The 17,748-nt window shown below is 46.8% G+C and overlaps 2 protein-coding genes across 8 annotated transcripts in view; one reads left to right on the forward strand and one right to left on the reverse strand.

The window, feature by feature from the left end:
- The window catches only part of TSGA13 (testis specific 13), a 45,516-nt gene that overhangs the window by 14,674 nt on the left and 13,094 nt on the right, over positions 1-17,748 (reverse strand). Inside the window, exons 1-2 of one of the 5 annotated variants that reach the window (XM_053257986.1) lie at positions 12,256-12,534; positions 903-975 (exon numbers count right to left, since the gene is read on the reverse strand). In XM_053257986.1, coding sequence (XP_053113961.1) covers positions 903-962 — 60 coding nt within the window. In that variant the 5' untranslated portion in view covers positions 963-975; positions 12,256-12,534. Of the gene's footprint in view, positions 1-902; positions 976-2,114; positions 2,361-6,336; positions 6,475-7,541; positions 8,196-12,255; positions 12,535-17,748 lie in introns of those variants that run through there. The other 4 variants (XM_053257983.1, XM_053257984.1, XM_053257987.1 and 1 more) reach the window with 4 other exon arrangements.
- IL15RA (interleukin 15 receptor subunit alpha) overlaps positions 12,162-17,748 on the forward strand; it is a 73,706-nt gene continuing 68,119 nt past the window's right edge. Inside the window, exon 1 of one of the 3 annotated variants that reach the window (XM_053257978.1) lies at positions 12,162-12,286. The gene's annotated coding sequence lies outside the window, so the exon portion shown is untranslated. Of the gene's footprint in view, positions 12,287-12,377; positions 14,075-17,748 lie in introns of those variants that run through there. The other 2 variants (XM_053257977.1, XM_053257980.1) reach the window with 2 other exon arrangements.

Genomic DNA, 17,748 nt, shown 5'->3' on the forward strand with positions numbered 1-17,748 from the left:
ATGTGAGCCTTTCGTTACTGGATTGGAGCAGCAGTTCTCAGACTTGGGTCCCCAGATGTTGTTGGACTCCCTGGGAGTTTGAGAAGCTTTGGATTAATGGTTTTATTGTGGCACGCTATACTGTGCTTTGTCACACTGTTTTAACACGAGCAAGATTGGCACATGGTAAATTCGCTGCTCTGTCACTGAAACCGTCTTTTGAGGTCTTGATGGTAAGGGCAGAAGGCGGGCCTTGCTGGATTAGACCAAAGGCCCATCAAGAACTGCCTCCCTGGCTCCCACGATGGCTGGCCAGATGCCTTCAGGAAGCTCAGAAGACAAGAGCCCATCTCTGCTGACTTCATTAACTGCTATTCAAAGATATACTGCCTCTGGACATGGAGGCTTCATATAGCCACAGTGGCTTATTGCCGTGAATAGATCTAGCTGCCATGAATGTGTCTTTCGGAACATAAGAAGAGCCTTGCTGGATCAGGCCCAAGGTCTACCTAGGGATATAGGAAGCTGCCTTATACGGAGTCAAACCATTGATCCATGTAGTTCAATACTGCCTGCTCTGACTGGCAGCGGCTCTCCCAATTTTCAGGCTGGAGTCCTTCCCAGCCCTACTTGGAGATGCTGCCAGGGACTGAATTTGGGCTTGCTCTGCATGCAAAGCTGATGTTTTTCCGCCGTGCTAGGAAACGCCATCCTAGGCCAACATCCTGTTTCCCACGGTGACCTACCAGATGCCTCTGAGAAGCCCACATGTATGTTTGAGAAGGCCCTCCCTCACTGTGCCCCCCCAGCAGGTGGTATTTCACAGCACGCTGCATCTGAACATGGAAGTTCCTTTAGGAAAAAGTTACTGATAACTCGATCTTCCCTGCATTTGTTTGCATGACAAAACAGCTTTCATTTACCAAGTTGGGACGGATTGCATAGTCTTTCTCATTTTTCAGAACGAAGTGGTTGTACATCATGTACAGGATCCACCTGTGAAGCAAAAAACAAACACCAAATCCCATCACTTGTAGCATATCCAGGGAGCCCCCAAATCCGAGGCAGTCGCATCAAGGGTTCCAAATTCCAACAGCAGTTCCGACAAAATCCGTTCCGGATCTTAAAAACCCAAACTTGCCACCTTTGACTTCTTTGAACTGGTGGTAAATAGTTGATTTCAAGGGCTGACATGAGAAAAACCTGCTTGGTCATGTCCAAGGCCCATCTAGTCCAGTATCCTGGTTTCAGCAGTGGACTGCTAGGTGTCCCCAGGGAGCCCCAAAGGAGGGGCATTGATGGCAACAACCCAACCCTTCAAGTACTGCATACTGCAGGAGTTCTCAGCCTTGGGTTATTGGAGTATAACTCCAAGCCCAAAGCCATTGTGGTTGGGGCTGATGGGTGCTATAGTCCAACCTCTGGGAACTCAAGGTTGAGAACCCTTGGCATACTGCATTTGAATCTGGAGGACATATTTAGTAATCATCATGGTCCGTACTTCTTGATAGAGGTCTCCTCTCCCATGAACTTTCTCTCATTCCTTTTTAAAGCCATCTACCCTAGTGGATGCCACTAGTTCATATTCATCCAGATTCAAACTGCGGGACAGACACTCCTAAGCCAGACAACAAAATTAATCCATCTGGCTCAGTAGTATTATTATTTACATTTTATATCCCGCTCTTCCTCCAAGGAGCCCAGAGCGGTGTAATACATACTTAGGTTTCTCCTCACAACAACCCTGTGAAGTAGGTTAGGCTGAGAAAGAAGTGACTGGCCCAGAGTCACCCAGCTAGTATCATGGCTGAATGGGGAGTTGAACTCGGGTTTCCCCGGTCCTAGTCCAGCACTCTAACCAAAGTTTCAGGCAGGAGTCTTTCCCAGCCCTACTTGGAGATGCTGCCAGGGATTGGTTTTTATTGAAGTTTTTAATGTTTTTATTCAAGCTTTATTGCTGTTTTTACCTTGCTGTTAAATGGCCTGCGGTCTCTGGACAGAGGGCGATAGAAAAATATAAACAAAAGCATAATGCAAAAAGTCCTCCATGAGGACTGTTCCACGGGAGACTTTTTATCACTCCCATCATCTCCAGCTACTACTCGTGACCACAAGTATGAGAACCCTGCACTTACCAAAAGGCACCCCTGGCCGTTGCTGAGATTGTCAATTGTTCTGAAGTTTTTTGGGAATATTTTTATCAGAGGATTCCCCCTCAGCATGTATGGGGCACAAGCAAGCTGTGACATTTGAGCACCTCAACAGATCTGAAGAAGGATATCTTGCCCATGGATGACAATGGACCATGGGAAATGAGACAAGATGGCGGCCAATGCCATCCCATTGGGCAACTAATTATTCTCAAATCTTCAGTGCTGGTGATGGGGTGGGGGGAGATCTCACTGTTGTTACCTGGAGCTCTGGAATCTTAGGGACTTCATTGTTCTGGGGATTATGACGTTACCTGGGACCATAATTTGTCAGAGTATATGGCCGTGACTGAGCAGACATTTAGCAGCTCATGAGTAGGGATGCCTGTACGATGAGCCCAAAATAGATGTCCAGAATCTCCCCCCACTCCCCAATAGTGGGAATGGCTAGACCAGCTGAGCTAGTGTCATTGTCTTTCAGAACCTAAGGAGAGCCTTGCTGGATCAGGGCCCAGACAGCAATCCAGGAGGCCCCTGGATCCCTAGGCCCAAGAACTACCACTCCAGATTTCCCAGGCCAGAGCCAATTGCCCCCCACCCAGAAGATGCCCGGAGCACTGCAGGCCTGCTCCCCTCACCCCGTCCTGGTGCTTTCCTCAGAACCCTCTCCATAGCCCCTCATGAGTCTCCAGACATTGCCCCAGGGTGAAGCTCCAGCTTTGAAAGAAGAGCCGTCCCTGCTACCCACCCAGTAGGCCTACTTGAGAGGAGGGCAGGCCAGCTCAGCTGCCTCCTCTGGAGTAGAATCCAGCAAAGAGTGAGGCTGTCACTCGATACACAAGCTCTCTACTGGCATCGGCCTTCCCGCTGGGTCAACAGCTCCCATTCAGAGCTTGTGTTTTCAGTCTGGCAGCCTCACCTGACCTGGGGTGACCTGGAACCACAGATCCCGACGAGGTTCAGGCACAGGAACAGAGGAAGCTGCCTTCTACCGAGTCAGACCATTGGTCTGTCTAGCTCAGTATTGTGTACTCTGACTGTGGCTCTCCAAGCTTTCAGGCAGGGGTCCTACCTGAAGATGCTGCCAGAGATTGAAGCTGGAACTTTCTGCATGCAAAGCAGATAGGAACATAGGGAGCTGCCACATACTGAGTCAGACCTTTGGTCTATCTAGTTCAGTATTGTCTTCACAGACTGGCAGCGGCTTCTCCAAGGTTGCAGGCAGGAATCTCTCTCAGCCCTATCTTGGAGATGCTGCCAGGGAGGGAACTTGGAGCCTTCTGCTCTTCCCAGAGCAGCCCCATCCCCTAAGTGGACTATCTTACAGTGCTCACACTTCTAGTCTCCCATTCATATGCAACCAGGGCAGACCCTGCTTAGCTAAGGGAACAAGTCATGCTTGTTACTGCAAGACCAGCTCTCCTCTCCCATGCTCTACCACTATGCTGGGAGACGTCTCCTGCCTGGGCTCTTCTTTCAGGCAGGAGTCTCTCCGGCCCCTACCTGGAGATGCCAGAGATTGAGCCTGGGACCTTTTGCATGCAAAGCAGATGTTCTGACACTGAGCTATGGAAATTCCCCAAAGGCAGTGACTGCTAATAACATGGAAGCCACAACACCCAAATCAAAGGTTCCACAAGCCCCGGTGTGGGCAAGCAGTGATGCAGTCGCAATGACCCCTGCTAACTTGGCAAAGAGGCACCTTTTTAATGTGTTGACTCTCATTATTTAGCAGGGGGAGAGTAACTGACCCTATCCACCCCCAGCACAGTACTTCCAGTGACTGTTGCTGGTGTCTGTCTGATGTTTCTTTTTAGAATGTGAGCCCTTTGGGGACAGGGAGCCATCTTATTTATTTGTGATTTCTCTGTGTAAACTGCCCTGAGCCATTTTTGGAACGCCGGTATAGGAATAGAATGAATGTATGAATGAATGAATGACAATGGCGATGCCACTCGGGCACCAGAGGGCCTTGGTTGTCTTGCAAAAAGACAGCTGGTCCATACATGCATGTACAGAGTGCTGAGCTCTGTAGAGCTGCTGAGGAAAAGGGCCAGTGATGACTGGTGGCTGACAGTTTTCCTCCCTCCCTGGCAAGGAGTTTGACTTCCAGCCCAGCAGTATCCTCGGGTGCTGCCCAGGGGTCTCTCTAAGGCATGCATGCATGCATGTGCTCAAAAGTTTGTTTGTTTTTAATGTCCGCTCAGTTTATTTTAGATCCTGCTCAAGGTGAACCGGAAAGGCCCTATTTGAATGCATGTGCACACACCCTGACTTGATACTGCCACCCAGAACAAAACTCATTCCGCACATAGGTGAAAATAATTAGAGAGAACACTGATGCTGCCCTTTGTTCATAACTTGGTTGAATCTAGACTTCTGTAACAGACTTGGCAAAGAGGCACCTTTTTAATGTGGTGATTCTCTATATTTAGCAGGGGCAGAGCAACTGGCCTTATCCACCCCCAGCACAGTACCTTCAGTGACGGTTGCTGGTGTATATCTTATGTTTCATTTTAGATTGTGAGCTCTTTGGGGACAGGGAGCCATCTTATTTGTTATTTCTCTATGTAAACCTCCCTGAGCCATTTTTGGAAGGGTGGTATAGAAATTGAATAAATAAATAATAATAATAAATAATAGGCTACATGTGGGGCTGCCTTTGTACATAATTCAGAAACTGCAATTGGTGCAGAATGCAGCAGCCAGGTTGGTCTCTGGGGTGTTATGAGACCATATTACACCACTTTTGAAAGAACTGTACGAGCTGCCAATATGTTTCTGGGCAAAGTGCTGGTTGTTACCTATAAAGCCCTTAATGACATAGGCCCAGGATATTTAAGAAAGCACCTTCTTTGGCATGAACTGTGCCGCTTACTGGGGAGGGGAGGTTCACATGGGGAGGTTCGGTTATGGCTGCCACCAATTCGTTTGGTGGCTACGTGAGACCGGGTCTTCTCTGTGGTTGCCCCAGGGCTTTGGAATGTGCTCCCTGTCACTCTAAGAGCTTCTCCATCTCTGGGTGCCTTTTAAAAATCACTTAAGATACATCGGTTTTCTCAGGTCTTTTACTAAAACTATTTAAAAAAATGTTTTTGTCAAAGCTGTTTTAAATTTTTATGATTTTAAAATAGTTTTATTTGTTTTAAGTTCCTATCTATAAAAAGAGGGAAGGGATTTGCTCACCAGTTACTGCCCCATCAGTCTCCTGAGCATCATCAGCAAAATGTACACAAGACATTTTGTATAACTGTTAAATGGACTGGCTTGACTCCAAAAAAATCCTTGCAGAGGAGCAGACCAGCTACACTTGCCCAAAATATACACATCTAAACTGGGTGGCGCTTTATATGATGCATTTGTTGATTTTAGATTCACTTTTGATTTAATTTCTAGAGAGAAGCTGTGGTGCAAGTTTTTAGCAACTGCAATAGATCAATGCGTATTACTTCTAATTTACGAGTTATATGAGAGTTCTTGTTTAAAGATCTACTGCAGTTCAGCTGGCCACCTTACTAAAGAGATACCAACCTTTAAGGGCTGTATATTAGCACTATTATTATTTAATTTTATACATAAATTCTGTAGTTGCCCATTTAGATGATCTGCATTGTTATCCCCCAAGGTTGGCTAATAAGCATCTTGCGGTTTTATTATAGGCAGACAATGCCATAATCCTTTCCCAAATGAATGAATAGCACAATGTGACTAAATGAACTGGAATCGGAATGCTCAAAAAGTCAATCAACCCCCATTTTATGGACAGAAATAACACACCAACTTAATGAAACAAAGTGCATACAAATGTTGCAAAGAATCTTCCACAACATATATAGTCCATTTTAACACTTAGATGTGATCAGAATAGTTCTGATCTTGTAATCCAAACAGTCCACAAGCAGGGTTGAACATCAATTGAGTAGGATGAAGAGAACTCTTCTCATCATTGTACAGCAACGCATTCCCATAGGAATGGAGGTGATATTTGTAATCCAACCATGTATTTCAAAGAATGACAGATTTTCCAGATATCTCCTTGTGTTACCAATTTTATACAAGGATTTTCTGTTTCATAACAAACTGTTACTTTCATCAGATTACAACCTGAACGGAGGAACAACAATACGCATCATATTATCACACATCAACATTAACTTATCTTCCAAATGTGGTTCCTCTACAAAAAGATCCACTTAGAAACACTTACCATTGTAAATACAAACATAGCATTCTTTAGCTTTTCTAATCACAACAGCCTTGTCTTCCCACAGTTTCTTATGTACAACACCTGTGGAGACATGCTTACTTACTCTAAACACTCCCTTCCTTTTAAACGACTACCCAATTAACCATGCAGAGCACTAGTACCAGGCAACTGTGCTCTATAGAATTAATTGCTGTGCCTTCCTCTTTCTCTACTGATCCTGCAAATCACATGATTACAGCTCGCAAAGCTGTTTCAAGATAGCTGAATACACTCATGCTATTCCTGTTTTACTCTCCCCTGGAAAACACGACAGGACCTGATTAGTGTTTAGGCCTCCAATATAAGTCCTGAACAGGTGCATAAAGAACACCTCTTTCCTTAATAACACTGTATTCATGTCCACATTACAAAATCTTCATGGTGTATATTTATAGAGGACAAAAAAATTAAATTCCTTACACGTGTGTCCCTTTTCTAAAAAGTGGGCAACAATTGGTGATTCACAATGTCCCGTTCTAACTCTCGATTTATGTTCCAGGACCCTTGATCTAATTTTTGCCTATATATAATTTAGGACATGCACATCTTATTGCATATACCACTCCCTTGGTGTCACATGTGGCAAAGAAATCCAAATCCCTAATATTCCCTGTATTCGGAGCTACTACACTGGTTGTTCGTTCCGCTCTCTGTTGCCAGATTTGGCTTTTAAAAGCCAAATTTTGGGTTACGGCCCATTTGACTCACGAGTATACCCTTGTGCACATATCAAGCATCTCCCACAAGGGTAAAAATCTCTTAGTCCAATATTCTGATCTCCCTTCTCAAGAGCATCTGCCCTTTACAAAAAGCTCCCTAAATTCCTAGTTCTCCTATAAGAAAAGAGGGGGGGGATTACTACAACCTTCAATCCCCGAGACTAAATGCCAATGCTTCAAAATCACACGCTGGATCTGGTAAGCTCACTCCTTCCCTCCCTCCCCCCCCCCGCAGCTCGCTCGCTCCCTCCCTCCCCCCACAGCTCGCTCGCTCGCTCTCTCCCCCTGCAGCTCTCCCCATTGGGTGAGCCAGGGCCAGGCCATCCCGACGCCACCTCCCACCTCCTCCTCCCAGCTCGTAGGGCTTTGCCCGCTGTCTGCCCACCTCCTCGCCGCCGCCATTATTTCTCCCCGCCACCACCTCCTCTTCCTGGGCCGTCCACCCACCTCTTCTGGCCGGAGGGGCTTTGCCTGCCAGCCCTCCACCTCTGCATCCTGACCGCCGCCATTATTTCTCTCCGCTTCAGTACTAGAACTCTTGCACGCTCCAGAGCATCGGTGCGTTAGTACTTGATTGCTCCCCTCACCTCAGAGATCTCCCCACCCTCACCTGGTCTGCACTCCTGCTCCTCCTCCATCCTGTTGCTTCCATCCCCCTCACCCTTCTTGGTCGTGGCTGCAGCATTGCTGCTGCCTATTGGCCAAGCTGCAGCCCCCTATCCCCAGAGACCTCCCCACCCTCATCTGAACCACGCTCCTGCTCCTCCCTCCAGGAGCAGCAGCAGTGGTTGACCAGGCCGTTCCTCACTGGTGCCACCACCATGGTCGCTCGTTCCCCTCAGGCTGCAAACAGGCCCGGGCCCATCCCTTGCCTGCCTGCCTCCCTCTGACAATGGCCTCAGTAGCCCCAAACAGCAGCAGTGGTTGACTGAGCCCTTCCTTGCTGCTAGTGCTGCCATGGCCGCTCATTCCCCTCAGGCTACTAACAGGCTCAGGCCCGTCCCTTGCCCTTCCTTCTGTCTCTCTCCCCCCTCCCTTCTTTTTCTCTTTCTCTCTCCTCCACTCGCTCTTCCCCACTCTTTCTTCTCCCTCCCTTCATGTTTTTTCTCTCGCTCCCTCCCTCCCTAACAGATTTTGTTCATCTTGTTTCCTCATTTAATTCACACAATGGCATCCTCCTTCTCCTGAAGGGGCTCTTTCCTCCCTCACGACCCATCTTTTTGCAGACCCCTGCCTGCTATCCTTTTATATATATAGATCCCTCTCCTCTACAATCAAGAACATCTTCCAACCAGTAACAGTTGCATTCCAACTGACCTTAACCATCACAGGCTCCTCCTCCTTATCTGCATAGGGAATCCCCACTGCCCAATCACCACAGTGCCACAGGCTCCTCCTCCCTATCTGCATATGGAATCCTCACTGCCCAATCACCATGGTGCTTCTGCTCTCAAAGGCTCCTTCTCCCTATCTGCATATGGAATCCCCTCTGCCCAATCAGGTGCTTCTGCTTGCAAACTCTGTCAGTCAATCGCCTCCTTTCTACCACGTCCCCACGCATGGCCCGTCTTGGAGAATTAATAATATAGATTTTTAATGAGTAACTAATAATTGCTTTCATTAATATTTTTAATAATGAATTTTAATGTAATCATAAATGTGCTGAAAATATACCTTGGCCCCTGCCTACCAAGTCATGGTTGGTTCCAGCCCACCAGGGTATTTGACATGTGCACATCTGAAATAGACAGATTAGTGTGACTGGATGGGCATGGGTAATTCATAAACTGTTACTTATCTTCGAACTGTATTATATGAAGGGCTGGTTTCTTGGCTAAATTTCCAATTATGTTTTAATTATTTGGCATGCATGGCATTTGTAATTAACTTGTGTTATACTATCTCTGGTCAGTGACTGTAATTGATGATGATGATGATGATGATATTTGGTTTAAGTTGTGTTCACTGCCTTGAGATTTAGATGTTAGGCATTTTATAAATATAACGAACAAATTCAGGGTCAAACTACCTATTACAATAAGTGTGCAACTGGCATTTCCGTGCTTGTCCCTCCCCACCCCCCACCCCCACAAATTGTGCCAATAAGAACACGTTTCCAGATTAAACAGCAGTTGTGGGTCAATCCGGATCACGGAAGGGGTAGGGTTACAGCCCCTCTCCCCTGTGATGTGTTCCTGATCCACAGGTCCCCTGATTTGTCTGCAATTTACTAGGGGGGAAAGCAAGCTGGGAGGGCCAGCCATGAGCTTCCTGTAATGGCTCCTTTGACCCTATGGAGGCATATTTTGGGCTGCAAGTTCCTAATTTTTAGGGTTCACACAAAAAACCCAGGAGGTATCCATTAAGATATCAGCAATGAGGAGACCATTTCTCAAGATGTTATGGAATTTATGTAAAGTCCTTTGATTGCTTATAGATATTATGTGCCCAATGTGTTTCAGCCAAATGGCCTTCCTCGGGGACAATTATATGCTTGAAACTTACAAGAGATTTCTGACATCAAAGAGCTCTTGTAAGGTTCAAGCGTATAATTGCTTCCGAGGAAGGCCTTTTGGCTGGAATGCGTCAGGCGCATAATAGCCACCAGCAATAGAAGGACTTTACACACATGCCAGAGCATCTTGAGACGGGGTCTCCTATTTGCTGATCCTTTTTAGGGTTGCCACACTGCTCAGCTGATCATGCAGATAATGCCAGTCGATGGTCTGTTATCTGACTGTGATCAGATACTGTCAGATATCCCGTTAGAGCAGGCCTGCACAACATGAGGCCCGGGGCCCAGGCCCATGGGGTCTTTTTTGCTGACCTGCAGAAAGGAATGTCCCATAGCAACAGCAGGAGCCGTGAAGAGCTCGTGGCCTGTCCCACTGACAAACAGTAGCGGCTCAATGCAGTTGACTGCCTGAGACCACCTTGCTGGCCTCACTCCTGGGCTGGAGCCCACTGACAGCATCCCTCTGCCCCCTCCCTTTCATTCATACTTTTAATAAGTAATTATAATGTCATAATAATTGTGGTGTTGAGAATTGGTCCCCACACGGCAAGTCATAGTTGCTTCCAGCCCACTAGAGCATTTGAGCTGTGCACGTCTGGCATAGAACAAAGGCAGCTGCCATCTACTGAGTCAGACCATTGGTCCATGTAGCTCAATATTGCCTGCTCTGACTGGCAGTGGCTCTCCCAAGTTTCAGGGATAAAGTCTCCTTCCCAGCCTTACTTGGAGATGCTGCCAGGGACTGAACCTAGGATTGCAATGCATGCAAAACAGATGATTTTCCGCTGGGCAACGTCCCCACCTAGTCCAACTTCCTAATTCCCATCTAGCTCAGTATTGTCTACACTGACGGGCAGTGGCTTCCCCAAGTCTCTTTCAGCCCTATCTGGAGATGCTGCCAGGGGAGGAACTTGGAACCCTCTGCCGGCAAACACACAGGTGCCCCATCCCCTCAGGGGAATATCTTACAGTGTTCACATGTAGTCTCCCATTCAAATGCAAACCAGGGTGGACTCTGCTCAGCAAAGGGGACAATTCATGCTTGCTACCACAAGACCAGCTCTCCTCCTTCAAGAGATGCTTGAAGAATTTGGTCTCTTGACTACTCAGCCCAAGTACCTTTTTAAAAATCTGATTTTTTGTACTTCTAAGCCTGCAGAGCTCTACTTTCAGGCAGTGCGTCAGGGTGGGATGGGCGAGAGAGGTATAAAGAGAGATACCAGGAAGCAGACGCTGTTGCTTCTCATTTTGCACTCCCCTGGTGTGTTAGGACACGCCGCTCCTGCTGCTTTTTACTCTTCGTTTTGTGCCTGCAGGGGCTGATCTTTGGCATCTCCAGATATATGCCAAAGAGAAACAATGTGTGGTTTTACACACAGATAAACCTGACCTGGCATTGTTCATGTGATCCCTGCTAACAATGTAATCCCTGCTTACATTGTTCATGTGATCCCTGCTAACTTGGCAAAGAGGCTCTTTTTAACATGCTGGTTCTCCTTATTTAGCAGGGGGAGAGTAACTGGCCCTCTCCACCCCCAGCACAGCGTCCCTCCAGTGGCTGTTGCTGGTGTCTATCTTGTGTTTCTTTTTAGACTGTGAGCCCTTTGGGGACAGGGAGCCATCTTATTTATTTATTATTTCTCTGTGTATACCGCCCTGAGCCATTTCTAGAAGGGTGGGGTGGTACAGAAATCGAAATCAAATCAATAATCCATTGCATTTTGTTTGTTTTTTAAAAGTGAATTCCATTGTTTCACAATGACAGTTAAAGAAGTTGCTCTTGGAACTAGTTGCATTACTAATACATCAGTAGACGATTAAAGGATCGTTTCTGTGGTTATAAGAAAGTGAATGCCATGAAGAACCCTAGCTCCTGAAAAAGGGCCAAGTCAACAATTTGCTCTGACTGCTGATTCTATGATAGTAACATGTTATGATGCTGTTTTGATATAGTCTTATTTTGTTATTTCTATACCCTGCTTTGAATTCCCTAGGGCAAGGGTCCCCAGAGGTTGTTGAATTACAACGCCCAACATCCCAAGCCACAGTGGCCAAGGGGATGATGGGAGTTGTAGTCCAACAACCTCTGGAGACCCAAGCGTGAAGACCTTAGTGGAAGAAAGGCAGAACAGAAATTTCTAATCTACATAGTGCAGGGTTTCTTAACCTTGGGCCCCCAGATGTTGTTGGACTACAACTCCCATCATCCCCAGATATGGCCTTTGTGGCTGAGGATGATGGGAGTTGTAGTCCAAAGACACTTGAGGACTCAAGGTTAAGAAACCCTGACATAGTGCAATCTCTTTAATGTTGAACAATTGACCAATCAAATGACCAGCCTTAATATTCATTGATTTATTTCCTTTGGGAAGTTCAGAGCAATTTCTGTGGGGCTCCCATCTAGACGCCAGGCAGGCTTGAGACCCGCTTAGCTTTAGCACAGGGCAGCACAACTTCGGCACCCTAGCTGTTTTTGGACTACAACTCCCAGCATCCCCATCCACAGAGGCCAGTAGCCAGGAATGATGGGAGTTGCAGTCCAACAACATCGGGAGGGCCGGAGTGGTGTGGCCCTCCTTTAGCTATAGACAGGCATCATGGGTCTTCCAGTCACCCGCTAGCCGTAACCATAAGAGCAAGAGTCACCTGAAGCTGTCGGACTGTAGCGGCCTCAGCGGTGAGAAAGAGGCCTCGGTGGGGAGCACAAGTGGTCTCCGCTTAGCTCAGGACTTCAGTGGGAGGGAGGGAGGGTCTGAGCTGGGGGTGGCCCTGGAGGCATCTTGAATGGCAGCAAGGTGCCCACCAAGGACAATGTTCCACTGTCAGGAAGCTGGCGTGACGGCCACCCCTTTGAAGACAGGGATTCTGGGACAGACTTTTCAACCATGGTTCAAAGCGGCAGTTATGGCTGTTATGAGGAGGGCCACAAGATTCCATATGCAGAGCAAAGGGCCTTTTCTGTCCAAGAAGGACGAAGGAGAAGAAGGGAGGGAGAAGGCTAGCAATGCTGCTGCTTCCATCCTAGTCATGCAGCGGCAGGACAAGCTGCACCTGGGGAAATGGTCCCTTCCTGGCAGACGGTTAGAGGCACAACACACACACCCTGGCCCAGCAACGGGAGCATTCTCTGAAGCTTAGCATCTATGTGCTGAGTCAGACCCCCAACGCCATGCAAAGTGGCCTTGGAGGTCAACTCTGCATGTTTCTTGCCCAGGCTAAGCCATGTCCTAACTTGGGTCCCGGTGTCCTTCAGAAGGAATGCGGAACTCTTTGTCGTCCCAGCTGGCCCTTGGTGGTCAGAGGTAGGAGAGGGTCAGGGTTCAAGGGTTAAACTGGTCATCTGTGGCCAGAAGTCAGGAAAGGTCAGGGTCAGAGGGTCAAACTGGCCACTGGGTGGCCGAAGATCAGGGGTCACAGGTTTGGGGTTAAACTGGTCTTTAGTGGCTAGAGAGGTATGGTTTGGTGCCTACCACAGACTGCTGGGTTGAATGCAGAAAGGCAGTGGGCCTCCTTTTCGGATGCTCTCCAATGACTGGCATTCAATGGATCTGACATGCTTCTATCATGCGCTTGATGTGGGGCCGCTCTTGAAGAATATTCGGAAACTGCAGCTGGTGCGAAAATTCAGGGGCCAGGATTTTGCCCAGAGCTGCCTGTCGGGACCATATGATACCCATTCTGAAAGAGCTGCACTGCCTGCTGGTTTGCTTCCGGGTCCAAGTCAAGCCCAATGACCACCGGAAAGCAATTTATTGTGGCTACTGCTGGGGATTGTGGGAGTTGTAATCCCACAATAGCTGGAGAGCCTCAGGTTGCCCACCTCTATATTGAAGTTGGGCGCACATACTTAGGGAGGAGAGCTGGTCTTGTGGTAGCAGATATGAATTGTCCTCTTTGATAAGCAGGGTCTGCCTTGGTTTGCATTTGGATGGGTGACTATATGCGGATGCTGCAAGATATTCCCCTCAGGGAACGGGGCCGTAGCAAAGTGGAAGAGCATCTGCTTGTATGCAGAAGGTCCCAGCTTCAATTCTTGGCATAATCTCCAGGTAGGTCTGGGAGAAGGTTTCCTGCCTGAAACCTTGGAGAGCTTCTGCCAGTCAGTGTAGACAATACGGAGCTAGATGGCCCAATGGTAAAAGGCAACTTCCTATGTTCCTATGTAATACAACAGATATTTATATACTGCTTTTTAACCAAAATTCCCAAAGCAGTTTACATACAGAAATAAATTAATAAATAATTCATTAATAAATAAATTAAATGGCTCCTTGTCCCCAAAGGGCTCACAATCTAAAAAGAAACATAAGAAAGACACCAGCAACAGCCACTGGAGGGATGCCGTGCTGGGGCTGGATAGGGCCAGTTGCTCTCCTCCCGCTAAATAAAGAGAATCACTACTTTTAAAAGGTGCCTCTTTGCTCAGTTAGCAGGGGATGTAGAGCCAAACCAGCAGGAGCCTAGGGTAAGTGACTGTTTTTTAATTACTATTTTTAATCAACTACTGCTTTTTAAATTGTAGTACTGTTCCCAATAGACAAGGAAATCTTCTGGCTTTCATGATAAGAACAACATTCATCTAACCATGTCAGCAGCTTTTCAAGTTGAAAAAGACAAATGCCAATTAGCCTAACTGTTTTAAAATTGTAAGTAGGCTCTGCTGGTATGGCTGATTTTCTGAAAATGTTCCCTTCAGGGACAAATGGAAAAAACATGCTACATTTGGGGAGACGGCCAGTAGCAATACAGCTTATCTCCAGGAAAGATGAATTTATACAGAACAAATATACAGTCAAACCATTATAAATACATATTGTTTCAGTTCCAATTCAGTTCAGCTTCACCAGTATTTTTTAACACTCTCGTTCAGTGGTTCTCGAACTTGGGTCCCCAGATGTTGTTGGACTACAACTCCCATCATTCCCAGCAATGGCCTTTGGGAGTTATAGTCCAACAACATCTGGGGACTCGGTGCTGAGAAGAACCCCTGCTCTAATTCAATAACCAGTGCAAATACTTTGCACCAGTTTTGAACTGATTTTGACAGGTTTCATGTATAATAATATCAAACTTGTTTGCTCTGCAGTGTAGTTCTACCAACGGAACACAATGGTGACTATTTAATTTGACAGAAGTTTATTTTTGAATTTTAAAAAAGGTTTTTGCAAACAAAATAGATACAACAGGAGCTTCCCCAGACAGGTGGCTTTGCTGTGGCGGGAAGTGCCTTGTGTTAATCCACTTTGAGCACTATACCAAAGTGCTCCTTTTTAAGGATGCATATAATATGCAGAAACTGCAAATCGCCAGGAGCAAAGCTGAAAAATGCCACTGACTGTATGAATGGCACCTTCTGTTACCATCCTGACGTCAGTCACTGTAAATGGTCTCCTCGTATTTATTTATTTACATTTGTATAACACCCTTCATTCTAAAACCCCAGGGTGGTTAACAATAAGTTAAAAACAATTCAATAAAAGCATAAAGACAGAACAAATGCAGCTTAAAGTTTATAGAGATCAAAGGACAGCTCATTGGCCAAAAGCCTGGATAACACCCTAATTGCCTAGAAACTTTGGATATACTTTGGCAGTATATACAATTAAAACATAAATAAATAAAAAGAGCAGTCTTTTTATACACTTATGATCTCCCTCCCACCCAGACAAAGTGTAGCAAAGCTGTGTTCAATTGCCATTTGGAAATGTTCCAGGATTTTTAAAAAACCCACAAAAATAAAACATGATACAATTGAAAACTGAGTGCCTGACTCTTGAAAAACTGATTTTGAAACCGTTACTGTTTTTCTGGGGTTTAGGTTCTGTTCTGATTCAGGTTACAGGTGAGCAAGACATTTTAGAATTTGGTTCAGTTTCGATGCACTGCAAAAATATTTTTGAACCAACTTTAGATTTTAGTTCAGGTTTGGTTCAGCTTAATGCACAGGATGTTTGGAAGTGGGTTTTTGAAATTTGGGGTGCTAGGATACAGAAATCGCTATCTGGCAACACCTGCACTCCTTTGCAACGAAGAAGAAATCTCCTGGTGTTTTTAATAAGAGCTTATGGTGTTTTTATTTTGCTCCATGGAGCAAAGTTGGATGCTGTGCAACATTCATAAGTTTGATGCTGTGCAGCATTCCTTGGAGGAGACAGGATCAGAAATGTACAGACATAATTGGACTCTGTTATTTATCTGTTCTCCTGGACCATAATTCTTGCTTTTGTTGGTAAACCACACTAATTTATAGGCAATTAACAGATTTTTGTCAAGCAGACAAGAAGGAGCAGGCATGGCAGCCCTGGTGCATCTTTTTGAGGCAAATGATCCGGTTTACATTTTTAAAAAAACTGGAACATAGAATCATAGAATGCGGCGGCCAGGTTGGTCTCTGGGTCATCTCGGAGAGACCACGTTACTTCTCTGTTGATTGAGCTACACTGGCTGCCAATAGGTTTCCGGGCAAAATACAAAGTGCTAATTATAACTTACAACGGCTTAGGCCCTGGGTATTTAAGAGAACGTCTTCTTCTCTATGTGCCCATTGAGGACACTTGAGGAGGTCCGTCTCCAACTGCCGCCAACTCGTTTGGTAGCTACACAGAGACGGGCCTTCTCGGCTGCTGCCCCGAGGTTGTGGAATGCGCTCCCTACTAAGATATGAGCCTCCCCATCTCTGGCAATTTTTAAGAAACTTCTGAAAACACATCTCTTCAACCCAGCTTTCTCAGCTTTTTAAAACTTGTTTTTAAATTGTTTGGGCTATTTAATTGGTGTTTTATGATGTTTTAATTGTTAATTATTTTATGCAGTTTTATAATTTCTGTTTTGATTGTTAATTGATTTTAATTGTGTTTTAATGTAAACCACCCTGAGCCTTTTGGAAGGGCGGTATATAAATTTTAATAAATAAATAAAGGCAGAAGCAACCTTAAAGGTCCCTGCTCAACCCCTGCCCAGTGCCAGATGCTGCTACAGCATCGCTGGCAGAAGCCTGTCCAGTCTCTGCATGAAAAGCTTCAGTGAAAGAGAAGCCTTCACAGTTAGGAACATAGGAAGCTGCCATACACTGAGTCAGACCATTGGTCTATCTAGCTCAGTATTGTCTTCACAGACTGGCAGCGGCTTCTCCAAGGTTGCAGGCAGGAATCTCTCTCAGTCCAATCCTGGAGATGCTGCCAGGGAGGGAAATGGAAACCTTCTGCTCTTCCCAAAGCGGCTTCATCCCCTGAAGGGAATATCTCACAGTGCTCAAACTTCTAGTCTCCCATCCATATGCAACCAGGGTGGACCCTGCTTAGCCAGAGGCAGAGCCACCATTGGGCGAAAGAGTTCAAAGAACCCAGGCCGCCAATGAGGTAAGGCTGCCAAGAGAGCCCCGCCCCATGGCTCGGGCTCCATAGACGCACAGAGCGAACTCCCCCCTCCCACGCCCGGGCCACCAAGAGCCCAGGCGAACTCTTTGCCAATTATTTCAGGCAGCTCCGACTGCCCCATAGAACATTTTCCCCTTCCTCTCCCTCTCTGGAGGGACCAAGGGGGAGTGGCCTGGGCTGCCGAGAGCCCAAACGAGCTCTCAGCTCATCATTTCAGGAAGTATCTGCTGCCTGATAGGAAGTTTTCCCCTTTCTCTCCCTCCAGAGAGGGAGAGGAAGGGAAAAACGTTCTATGGGGCAGTCGGAGCTGCCTGAAAGAATTGGCAAAGAGTTCGCCCAGGCTCTTGGCGGCCCGTCCACGGTAGGGGGGGAGTTCGCTCTGGGCTCCTATGGAGCCCAAGCCATGCCCCAGTGCGTGTGACGTCACGTGCACGAGCATATTGGAGGGGGCTGCTGAGAGGGGCTGGACGCAGGCCGCCACTCAGCTGACTCCGCGCCTGTGCTTAGATAAGGGGGCAAATCATGCTTGCTACCACAAGACCAGCTCTCCTCTCCCACAGTTCCTGAAACTGGACCACAAAATGAATTAACACAAGAGCAGCCCCGCTGGATCAGGCCCAAAACCCATCTAGTCCAGCATCCTGTTTCACACAGTGGCCCATCAGATGCTGCTGGAAGCCTACAGGCAGGAGTTGAGGGCATGCCCTCTCTCCTGCTGTTACTCCCCTACAACTGGTACTCAGAGGCATCCCGCCTTTGAGGC

This window comes from Hemicordylus capensis, chromosome 5 (genome assembly GCF_027244095.1).
Source record: "Hemicordylus capensis ecotype Gifberg chromosome 5, rHemCap1.1.pri, whole genome shotgun sequence".
Classification (NCBI taxonomy): Eukaryota; Metazoa; Chordata; class Lepidosauria; order Squamata; family Cordylidae; genus Hemicordylus; species Hemicordylus capensis.